General features: G+C 39.3%; 1 protein-coding gene across 51 annotated transcripts in view; it reads left to right on the top strand.

Moving 5' to 3' along the window:
• pcdh15b (protocadherin-related 15b) overlaps positions 1-12,695 on the top strand; it is a 513,920-nt gene that overhangs the window by 481,029 nt on the left and 20,196 nt on the right. For 50 of the 51 annotated variants that reach the window (XR_015944907.1, XR_015503430.2, XR_015503428.2 and 47 more), the window contains one exon: positions 4,436-4,546. Coding sequence is in view for 21 of the 51 variants with exons in the window: in XM_087274983.2 (XP_087131109.1) it covers positions 4,436-4,546 (111 nt within the window). In the remaining 30 variants the exon portion in view is untranslated. 51 annotated transcript variants of the gene reach the window in all.

Genomic DNA, 12,695 nt, shown 5'->3' with positions numbered 1-12,695 from the left:
AATTTATTCAATCCTCAATGATGGTTACGCCTCTTTTTTTAAAATTGAACATTTTTGTACGACTGAACTTGTAAGAATTTGTACGAAATAACCACTAAACTGACAAAACTTAATATAGTTTCCTCGTGAGATCAGGCTAATAATGTGCATATTATACAAATGGAGACTCATTTTTGTAACTGCGTACAGTGTATGTATTGTTGATGTGCACTTTAATCCTTTTTTCGCACTATTTAGTTTTCCCACAAGGTGGCAACACTGGCTGCAGTCACTACTTTACTGTCAAAAATAAGTTAATTGTACGCCTGGAGAAAGAGAAACAACAACATACCTGCCAACACTCCCGTTTTTCCCGAGAGTCTCCCGTATTTCAGACCAATCTCCAGTATTGTTCTGTCCTCCGGAAAACTACCAGAAACTACTGAAATCACTGCTGAATGATGAGTGCATATGTGAGAAGACTCACCGATACCCAAAATACGGTATCAACAAAACAAAAAAACAATGATTCTAGTTAACTTTATTAACTCTAGGAGACTTTACAAAAAAAGTTGAGTGGAGTTTTTCTTTAAGACATTTCAATGCGTTTATTTCTAGAGCTATGAAACCATTTGAAGAACTATCTTTATCTTGGGAAGATGCAGCAAGCACATAAAAATCGGAATTTAAAGTTCCTCTGTGAGATCTTTTACTGTAACCTCCCAGAAAAACCTCATACAAGAGCTTTCCACACCATTAATGCTTAAAAAACACACCTTCATCTCCTTTGATTAAAAATAATGACTAGTGCGGTGGCTGTGATATGCCTTGTATGCGATAAACAACCAAAATTTCATGTCATGATTTTTGTAATGGCTTATCACTAGACGAAAAAAATACATGTTAGATGCATATTAATAGGAATGCAGAAATTAAAGATAAAACAATTCAACAATTAGGAAACATCACAAAGGTTCTGCAGAAATTAGTAATGGAAACCAGCCTATTGTTTCTTAAGACTTCTCAGACTGCAGATTTCTATACTTAACAGCCAAGCACATTCATTAAAACAGAAACATCTAGTCGTGTTAAACAAGTAGCTTCTCTCCGCTGGGATTTCAGGCTTGCATTTACTATACATTTTTCACAATGGCAACACCTTTGAGAACTGCCCGGTCTTCTGTTTATTCAGCTCGAATCAAGATTAATTGAGGCCACACAAATATGCGTAACTATGAGAAATCATCAGTGGTTAAGGACCGTGTTTTTACACGCAGTGCCAGCTTAGTTGATGCCATATGGCAGACCTGACATTGAAAATTCAGGAATGAAATTACAAGATGTGAGCGGGGGATATGAGGATTATTCTGGAATCACTGAGGGTTTTGTTTAGGATTGAAGATCATTCACATTTGAGAGCAGAACAGAGAGCAGACTTATAAATTGTGTGGCTGAAATGTGTTTTTGTGCTGTTTGTTGCAGAGGTGCGAAAAGATTGTTGTATTATTCATTGACATGTCTGTTTTTTCTCTCTCTCTTCTTTTCACAATGTGCCAACTTCAGATTCAAAGAGTAAGTATCAAACTAAATCACGCATGCATATAATCAGTATTGGGTAAGTTACTTTAAAAAAATGTAACAGATTACGAATTGCTGACTACTACTAGGAAATTGCTATCTGATTGCATTACTAATTACTGTAAATAGAATCAGATTACTTATTACTTTAAAGTTACTTTTAAAATAAAATATAAAAGATACCTATAAAAATCCTAAATAAACTGCAGCTCTTACAGTAATTTAATATTCACTGAAAAACATGACAATGGGTTGATCACAGCAGCTTTACATATTCAAAAGACTTAGAGATAGTTTACCCAAAACTTCAAATTCTCTAATCATTCACTTGTTCCAAACCTGATTGTCTTTTTTTTTTTTAAACACAAAAGAAGGCATTTAGAAGAAAACTGGATACCTGTAACCATTGACAACCATAGTATGAAAAAGAACTGCAGTGTTTGGGTGTTCTGTGTTTGTCTGAAGTAATTAGTATACCGAAATGTTGGTCACACTTTACAATAACGTTCATTAGTGTAACGAAGTGGCTGAAACAGAGGGATCCATTTGCAGTTTTTTTATTAAACACAGTTTAATAAACAATAGCACACAGATGTTGTGCGTGCGCAAACTCACATCAAACACAGTAGTATGTAGTCGTCGGGCTGGCGGCAGGTAAACACAGGCCATCTTCCTGCCTAAACCACGGTGAATGAAGCTCTGCACAAGACTTTTGGCCAGCGGAGAAATTAAAATGGTCCTGCCCAACTGAGTCTGGTTCCCTCAAGGTTTTTTTTTCTTCACTCCCATCAGGTGAAGTTTTTTTTTCCCTCTCCGCTGTCGCCACTGCCTCGCATGGTTCAGGATTGGTAGAGCTACGCATCGATGAATTGGCTCTTCAGTGTTTGAACTCTCAGTAATGATTAAATCACACTGAACTGAGCTAAACTGAACTGAACTGAACTTAAACACTAAAACCTGAACCACGCTGTTCCAGTTACTATGACCATTTATGTGAAGCTGCTTTGACACAATCTACATTGTAAAAGCGCTATACAAATAAAGCTGAATTGAATTGAATTGAATTGAACACAGGATGAATATGCAGACATGGGTCAGAGGCAGGCGGCTAGTATCAGAGTCGGTAATCAGGCTAGAGTTCAAAGGCAGGCGGTTAGGATCAAAGTCGGGATTCAGGCTGAAGTACAAGGCAGGCGGCAGACTAGACTGGGTCAGTAAACGAAGCAGGATCACAACGGGAAAGCAGGCAAGGATGAGAACGCTCAGTAGTGTTAGCCGGGGCAGAACAAGACTTCGCAATGAAGCAGCGTGTGTGTGCTGCTTATATGTGTGTGGAAGGTGATTGCTGGATGCGTGTCAGGTGTGTCTGCAATCAGTGTAAATGGATGACGTAATGTCAATAGTCCGGTGATGATGACCTCTGCTGGCTAGCGCGGGGAATGACTGGGACAGAGTCGGTGACAATTAGTTAATGTTAATGCATTTTCTAACATGAACAAACAATGAACAATACATCTACTACTGTATTTGTTCATGCTAGTTACCGTTAGTTAATGAAAATACAGCAGTTCATTGTTACTTCATGTTAACTCATGGTGCATTAACTAATGTTAACAAGCAAGGACTTGGATTTCAGTAATGCATTAGTAAATGTTCAATTATGATTATTAAATGCTGCACAAGTGTTGTTCATGATTACTTCATGTTAGCAAATGCATTAACTAATAAACCTTATTGTAAAGTGTTACCGAAATGTTTATATTTCATACAAAGTATGCAGCTGATCAGTCAGTTCTTGTCATGTGACTCACGTTTTTTAACTGCGTTCAACTGGAAAATGCGAGCGCGCATAATATGCGCACCCAATATGTGTGCACAAAAGCATTAACTTTGGCATTACATTTTTTTTTCTCATGATTTTTTAGAAACAAAAATTATGAGTCTGTTGTTGTTAAATTTCACTGGTGATTCCAAATATGATGTTTACAGATTCTTATTTGATGTTTCCCCATTGAGCATGTTGGCTCAGTGGTTAGCACTGTCGCTTTACAGCAAGAAGGTCACTGGTTCGAGTCGCAGCTGGATCAGTTGGCATTTCTGTGTGGAGTTTGCATGCTCTCCCTGTATTGATGTGGGTTTCCTCCATGTGCTCCAGTTTCCCCCACAGCCCAAAGGCTTTCCTATAGGTGAATTGAGTAAACTAAATTGGCCGTAGTGTGAATGAGTGTGTATGCATGTTTTCCAGTACTGGGTTGCAGCTGGAAGGGCATCCGCTGTGCTAAACGTGCTGGAAAGTTGGCAGTTCTTTCCGCTGTGGCAACCCCTCATGAATAAAGGCACTAAGCCGAAGGAAAATAAATAAATGAATGATGTTTCCCCATTCAAAGAGTTAGAACCTGAGAGGCATATCTAAGATGGCCGCCGAGTGAAATTACTTGCCTTAAAAGAACTTTGGTACTATATTAAATGGTCAGTTGCATTGCTATTAAGCAAACCACAAGTTAAGAACTACTGATCACATTTATTAAATATGAGAAACACTAAATTAGTTAAAATACAAAGGAATCACGCTAGTTGATTTTCCCAGAATTGGGGCAGAAACGTTTTGACTAAAGTGTTTAAAGGTTTTCTTTGCACAACATGGTTTTAAAAAAACTCAAACCATCCAATAGGCACTTGTTACATAAATATCAGACTCTCAGATATTACACCAAACAATAAATAAAAGAAATTAAATCTCATCCTTCTGAAATTCTGTACACATTGTTTTTGGATCCATAATTGGGTTTTCATCTGAGTTTATGTATATTTGATGAACCTTTCATAATATAAGCCAGTGCCTTTATTGTGCATAATATTATGACTTCATCATCTACAGGCGTCAGGCAGAGTGTGCAAAAACAGCCCGGATCCAAATGGCTCTTCCCACTGGCAAATCTGGAGGTGCTGCCACCAACAATCTGTATGAAGAACTCGGCGACAGCACCATGTAAGTTTTAAACCTTCGGCACATTATACTATCACTTGCTTCAAGTTACATATTAACACATATTGGGCTTTACAAGATACATGTACAATGGCATAAATTTATAAATATAGCATGCATTTGGTTAAATTTGAAGGATCTAGGTACAGGTATAAACTAATGTAACATTTTTAAAGCTCAGACATGTGTTCATGGTGTTAAACTTCACCAAATGGCAAGAATTTATTTTTGTGACAATTCTTTCAATTTTAATTTCCATTGTGTTCCATTGTGACACATTTGATATAATGCAAACTTACAGGTCTTTCCTGAAATTGATTGGAAGTTCAATCCAAGGTTGATTGGAACAGTGGTGTTCCAGATGGGTTAGGGTGCAATTCATCTACTGCACCGACCTCAGACAAAACTGTGTAAAAAAAGATATAAGCATAATAATTTTCATTAAGCATTTCAAAGTGTGTGTGCGTGTGTGTGTTATCAGTAACTTTTGACCCAACAAACAAATTATCTCCTTTGAGTATGCTGAATTTAATAAGATTCTAGGGATGTCCGCATACTTCCAGTGTGGAGGAAGAATAAATGAAAAACCAATAGATACAATAAACCCCTTGACAGCTTTGGTGCATAGTGCCTAATTTAAGTTCATTTTTTTCTACCTTCTTTATGACCCTTAATATTAAACTGTCTGTTTTTCCACTCCTGTCTTGATCCTATCGTGATCTTATCATGAGCTAATCATTGCCAACTGGAATAACTTTAATTTGCTTAACTTTAATAACCTCACTTCTGTTGTCATGCTGGCCAGAACAGTTTCTCAATGTCATTATTAGACAGTTGTGATATCTTGTCAAACTTATTTCAGAAGATAACGTTTTTATTATCAGACTTTGAAAACTTCTTTCTCTGGGTTGGTTGTGTCTGGCTTTAGGCAGATTTCCTCTTTTTAGTAGTGATGGAAAGTTTGGATCATTTTACTGACTCGGATCTTTGAGTCTCGTTCATCGAGAAGAACAAATCTTTTTTTGAGTCATTTCGTTCATTTGGTTCAATTTGCCAAAATGTTATTAAAATGTTACGAATTGTTTCCAAACACATCTACCACTAGCCCAAAAGGTTGATCACACGACAAATAAGTCATAAATAGAATACTATAAGAAGGAGAAAATAATAATTCAATGTTTACCTGCTCTTTTGTCTTTGAAGGTATTTTTGTCTCTTTGCTCAGCTCACCTCTTCATGTCTTCAAATGTCAGTGGTTAGTTCACGTTACACTGACAGTCACATATAATCTTAACCAATGTACACTGTCTGAGCCGATAAGAGTCATGATAATTAGTTCACCTTTCGAGTCTTCTGATTCCTGAGTCGTTCGTTCATCATGTGACAGAATGACTTAAACCCGAGGACTCGAGAGTTGAACGGATCAATTCTTTTTCCGGCTCTAAACGCATATGATTGGCCCGTGAGGAACGAATGACTCAAATCTGATAGAGCACTTAAGAGATGAACAGATCAATTCTTTTTCGGGCTCTAAACGCAAATGATTGGCTTCTGCCTTTCCGCAATGAACAACTCAAAAGACTTGAAATGAACGATACCACCTGCACAAATGTGTGCACACGCAGATGAACGAATCACTCCCTGAGAGGACTCGTAGTTCCCAAGTCATATTGAAGATTCGTTCAAAATGAACGAACCGTTCAAGAATGACCCATCACTACTTTTACGCCTTTTTAACGTTGCTAATTTGTTTTTCATCCCATCTTTTTTCATTTCTTGGATATCAGACCGAAGTAAGTAAACAGTCGTATATGTTTCCTAGTGTTGTAGACAATATAAGTAAGGTATATGGTATAGTGCCATTGAATATTCTTTCCTGCCAATTAGTTGCCTTGCACTGTAATCAGTTGTGTTGCTTTTTAGCAGTACTTTGGGTTACTTGTCATTATATTGCCTAGGAAAAATGGCTGCACGATTAAACAAAAGTGATTTTCATGCACATTTTGTCAGTAAAGCTGGCTCTGTAATTTGTGGTAAATTTCCAACAGCTGCTTTCAGATGGAGCAGTGTTTACTACTCAGAACCATAGTTCAGTGAGAAGCTATGAAAAAGATCACAGAAAACTTAATCAGTGCGACCCTGAAATTGAATCTGAGAATCCTTTTGTGATTTGACAGATGTTTGCAGAACTTCTCAGTGAACAATGGCTCTGTGTCCATGCTGATCCAGGAGCACATGAATATACAACATCTAATAATGTTTTGGTCCAAACTTACTTTGTAAATTCAGACGTGTGTTTGAAATAAATAATTTTGTGAGAGGATTCTGTAGTTTTGTCTTTATTATTCACTTTGAATCAAAACAAGGAGTTAAATCTTTTGCTCTGTTTGTGGCATATTTCCAGTGGCCTTCAGAGGAGATGTTCTATTGATCACAGAGCCATGTTTTTTCTGGCAAGATGTGCATGAGAATCACAGCTTTTGCAGAATCTTAATTTAATTAAAATTTATCGTGAAACCCTACTAGGAACTGTGCTAGCATCCTTGCAATCATGAACTGTGCTAGCATCCTTGCAAAAGTGTTGTTACGAATGTTTGCCTATGATTTGTTCAGCCCTTTGTTCTTAAGGCTGGTTTATACTTCTGCGTCAAATGATCGGAAGGACCCACGGCACCTGTCTTGCACGTATAGCTGTGCATTTATACTTCTGTGCTTCTGTGTTTGCGTACTTCTGCAATAACCCTTCCGAAACGCCAGCTGGCTGTAGGTTTTTATGTTGCTCTGTGTCGAGTTTCCTCATGTCGAGTTTTCACCCTAATGTACAAGTTGCCAAAACTCACTTATTTTGAGGCAGGATCCGGCAAGACTTGCAACAACCTTATTCATAAGGTAAACACAAAGCAGAAGTTTCCTAAAGCTCCTTCTCAACACTTTTTTAACACTCGCTTTATCGGGCTCACAGCTCTCAGCACTGCCCATGCTTATCACTGGTACCCGATCAAAGAGCTTGCGTTACACATCATCGCAACGTGTAGTTACATATTTTGAGAGGTGCATGTCATCATCTGCGATAGCCATTAAGAGGACTATGTGGCCGTGCCAGACCATATATGTGAGCTTGATGCAGAAGTATAAATCAGCCTTTATAGTGAAGTACTCCTGTAAATCCAAGCAGGTACTTTTCATAGCTGGCATTCCTCCTACCTCCCTATCATATTTGCTTTTTACATTCTCTGTTAAGTTCATCTTTATCTCTTTCCACACTTGCTGAAATCAGGACTAAGAGGTGTGTTCTGAAGGATGGTGATCGGCAGCGTCTCATTAGCTCATTCGCTTCCCGTGCTATCACTGCTCACAAGCTGTCCACCGCCAACGGAATCCTGCTCAACAACTTTCCCAAGTCGGAGAGCAACATTACCTTTCTTTCAGATGACAACCCACTTACTACAACCAACCCCCTGTACCGTGATGATGTCACTCTTGGCAGCCCTGAGCACCAAAATCGGAGTTACCTCTTAGACATGTATTCACCCAGTATGAGAGGTCTGAGTAAGTCCATTATGGGATTCCCGAATTCAGGCTCAGGACATTCCTGGACATTACCTTCTCGGTTGCACAAGTGGGACGAATCTCAGCGGAGTAGGAGGGTGGTGATGGATCCAGTTCAGTGGGAGCTGCAGCTGCTAAAGGCCAGCCTTAAGGACAGCAAGGAGATGATTGATGGGTTTGATGGACTTGGGGATGAAGATCCAGAGCCCAAATTGACTGTAAAAGAGCAGGCACGACAGTTTGAGCAGCAGGCCTTGCAGGACGTAAAGTTGAGGCAAGGTCAGGACTCTCGTGGGTCACTCTCTTCCGAAATTATTCTCTCTGTTTTTGAAACCCCACACAACAGCAGACCTCCAGCGATAATCATTACTCAGAGTGACTCAACACCTCCGCCCAGTCATAAGCCCACTCCGCCAGTGCTGCGGAAGTACACCAGACTGTCTTCTTATCCTGACTTAGAGTCTTACGAGGTCAATGTGGAGATCATTCCAGACCCTCCTGATGTACCTGCTCCACAACCACCACCACCGCCTCCACCTCCCTCCAGTCCGCCCCCACCCCCTCCTCCCTCCAGTCCTCCACCACTCCCACCTTCCTCCAGTCCTCCACCACTGCCTCCTTCCTCCAGTCCTCCACTTGTCCCTCCATCCCCATCAGTTCCTCCACATCCAGCTCCTCCACCTCCTCCTCCTCTACCCCCTCCCTTATCACCTTCCTTTTCTCGTCCCATACCTCCTTCTCCATTTGTCCTCCCTCCTCTACCCTCCGTCACGTCCCTCCGACCGGTGTCCTTACGGCCTGCACCACCTCCACTGCCGTCTGAGCCAGAGCCTCCCAAGAGGGAACTCAAGGGGATCCTTAAGAACCTCCAGAACATAGCAGACATCGAGAAATCTGTTGCCAATATGTACAGTCAAATAGATAAAAAGCAGCGCCCACTAGTGATCAACCCTAAACCGCAAGTGTCTGTCGAACCAGAGGCTGGTGTAACAGAGGCGGAGCCTGCTCAAGAAGGACCACCATCAGAGCCCAATCCAAGCATGAACTCAGTAGTGGAGGAGCTGGAGAAACGCTTTCCATCTCAGTCCACTGTTCTGTGATACTTTCCATGTTGCTATTACTCTCTTAGAGGCAGTTCGCACAGGATACATTCTAGGGGGCAGTTTACACACAACGTTTGCAGCCAAAAACCGTAAACTCTTTATGTACATTTGGCCTGTTTGTTTACACGACAAAGTCATTTTTGAAACTGAAAATGCACACAATGCATACGTTTTCAAAATTGCCGCCATTGTTGTGTCCACATATTGAGTGTTTCAACTGAGGTGTACGGTACAGGTCCTTACGGATCCCTTTTATCAGGCATTATAGCGAAATGTCTCGGCACTTCCTTTGTTTTCATTCTCCTGGCCTGTGCACGTCCTAATGACGGTTCTCGAAAGGGTTCCCAAGAAGTGGTTCGCTTTTTGGTACCTTTTGACAGTGGAAACGGTCATAAAAAGGTACCGAACCATACCGTACTTTATGGTACCGTAGGGCCTATAAACACACAAAAACAAAAGTCTCAGAAAATGGTGATGTAGTAAGTGCATAAACATGTTTAGGGAAGTCTAGACAAAAGGCAAGTGCAAACACACATACACAACAATGGTGGAGAATGTGTCGTGTTGTTGCTCAAGTGTTTGCTAATGCAGCAAAGCGTAACTTCACTTTACATACTGTAACAACCTAAAGTACAGACAGATCTTACAAACATGAATGCGAGCTGATTATGGCACATCATCACTATCCTGTAGGTACTGATTACTATCAAGATGAGTGTCACCAAATAATGGCCTGGCATACATAGTACATTGTTTTAAGGACATTTTCATGGGTATTTATTGGGCATGGGTAGGTATAGGTTTCAGACGGTATGATAACCATAGATAAAAATATCACAATTTCATGGTATCACGGTATTGACTACTACTGTAAAATATGTTCTTTTTAAATGTCTTTTCTCCCCATTGAACACAATATATTTTATTTCAGGAAACATGTATACTATTTAGCAATTTTGGTCAGGCTACATAATTAAAGTAAATAAATGACATCTGTTATCTTCATTAGTTTTAAAAACACAGATATCTTTACAAGACATAAAAAACCCTTACATGTACCTTAGAAACAGAAAATTTTGGCAGTTTTAAAACCTTGACTTTTCCAAACAGTGTTAAACCTTGAAACCGTTATCATCCCATGCCTAGTATGTATAAATGCATATTATTTTTGAAAACTTTGTTGTGTAGTAGTGATTTTATTTTTATGTTTTTGGCTTCATCGCTGTCATGTAAACATAGCCTAGAATTAAAAACACTAATATTAGCACTAATATACTCATATTCATCTTGGGTACCCCCTGTAATTACACAATCTTGATGTCTCTCTCATCACAAACAACCATTTCAAAGTTTGAGAAACAAACTATTGAGATAAATTCGATGTGTTTTATTAAGAAACAATACAAAATACGCAAAAGTAGGGGGTACTTCAGGATCTGAGAGCAATTGTGCTAACAACACCCTGCTTCCCAGGGAATGGATGAATAAAATTTCAATCTAGTGGGTTTAACGCAATGTAAATGTGTATATAAACGTTTTATTAATTACAGACGGAGGAGCAGAATGTGTATTGTGTGAACAGCCCCTTAGACTGTCTCTGTTCTTTTATCTTCTTCTGTCTTATTATTGTTTCATCATACTAAAATATGTGTTTGTGCTTTACAAGTTTTTGTAATAATATTTTTAATCAGTTCTGAGCGAGTGTTTTATTATTTAGTCGAGTTGACCATTATACCTTTTATTTTATCCCCTAATATTATTTAGTACAAAAGCTCTATTACTCATAGACTTTCATTTATTCATGTGCCCTAATGTTGGGCTATAAGTTTCAGTCATTGAATGAGATAAATTCCCTCTATAAAGCTTTCCTCCAAGGTACACTGCATGCGCTCATTTTTCTTTCTTTCTTTCATCCTCTTTTGTTAAATCTATTAGCACAGCCTCTGTACTGTGCATTAGCATGTTAAATAATACCTGGCAAACGATTTCCATGCAAATGTGGTTGGCTGTAAATATTAACGAAAGGAATCAAAAATATGGATTTGTGTCAAAATATCAGGGGCTTCATGTATCAACCCTGCGCACGCCAGGTTCCACTCTCACGTTTGGATTTACTAACGTTAAAATGAACGTGAGAACGTGCATTTGTCCACGCCAACTTCATGTACGTGCATTTCTTGTGTGTGTTTGTTTTATTTCCATTGGCGACTCCTAGAGGCAATTATATTAAATTGCACAATACAAAGTATCTTTGAGCCTTGCAAGGGCAGCTGTATGGGACAGGATCATCAGCATAGCATGTATATAAGGTTTCCATACCATGCAGTTGAACAGCCAAACATTAAAGCGCAATTTGCAGTGATCGCTAGCTTTCCCAATGTAATCGGAGCAATCTACTGCATGCACATTGCTATAAAGGCGCCATCTGAAGATTAATTTTCATACATTAATCAGAAACATTTCCATTCAATAAATGTGCAAATAATATGCGATGCTCAAATGCGCTTAACATAATACACACACTTAATAATGATTCCTACTTGTCTTCCTCATAATGAAGAGTAGGCAAAATCCGATATGCAATGGGGAAAAAAGAAGAATGAGTTCAATAGACGCTGGATTCGAACCGGGTTCATGAATGATAGGGTCAAAACATGTTGCCATGCACTTTACGAGCTACGCCACTCGCACTGCTGATCTAAGCTCTCTTTAGCTTTGTTGTCTCTGTCAATCAAATACACGGAAATCACTGAACTACAGGTAGCTCATTCCAAACACAGACTTGCAAATAACACCGTTTTTCTCCGGTCTACCTCCGATAGGAGCACCTCCAATTCACATTCTGTTCAAAGTTTCTCTTCTTGCTTTCTTTTGCCACTACTTTTTCGTTGGGTTTTGCCAAAGTAGAGTCATTATCATATTTATTAGGGGGAGGAGGCAGGGAGGGGTTTTGCGCTCGTACACATGCGCTCAGTTTCACGTCAAGTCGAATGTACTAAGAGAATATGTGTGGGATTCTGCGTACGCAGTGTTTCATACATCTGAATTTTTTACTGCGTACGCAATGTTTTAGTATGAATTCAATGCAAGTCTTTGTACATGAGGCCCCTGATCTGTGCAAAACAGCCTGGATGAAACTTAAAAAGCCTTGACATCTTAATGCATATAGAGTGCCATGTAGCTTAAATACAGTCTTGGATTAGACATAAAACGAATTTATGAAGAAACCTTTTCTTAATGCAGACTGTTGATGCACTTCAATAGGTCTTCAATGAGGAAAAGCTGTACCACTTGAAGCAATGCATTATTCAAGTACAGCTGTAATAGTACACTGTGTCCCAGAATGTTTGGACTAGAAAGACACTGAAGAGAAACGAGCTTGTTTTAATGTTTAATCGCTTTGTTGCGTGACTGTGCACACTTTAGGAGGTTTGAGAGGCAACCGAATCGAAAAAGTTGCTTGTAATTACCGGCTAAATCAATTTATTGTGCATGTGCTT

This window comes from Danio rerio, chromosome 12 (assembly GCF_052040795.2).
Source record: "Danio rerio strain M-AB ecotype USA chromosome 12, GRCz13ab, whole genome shotgun sequence".
Lineage (NCBI taxonomy): Eukaryota > Metazoa > Chordata > Actinopteri > Cypriniformes > Danionidae > Danio > Danio rerio.
This window is presented reverse-complemented; position numbering and strand designations above follow the sequence as displayed.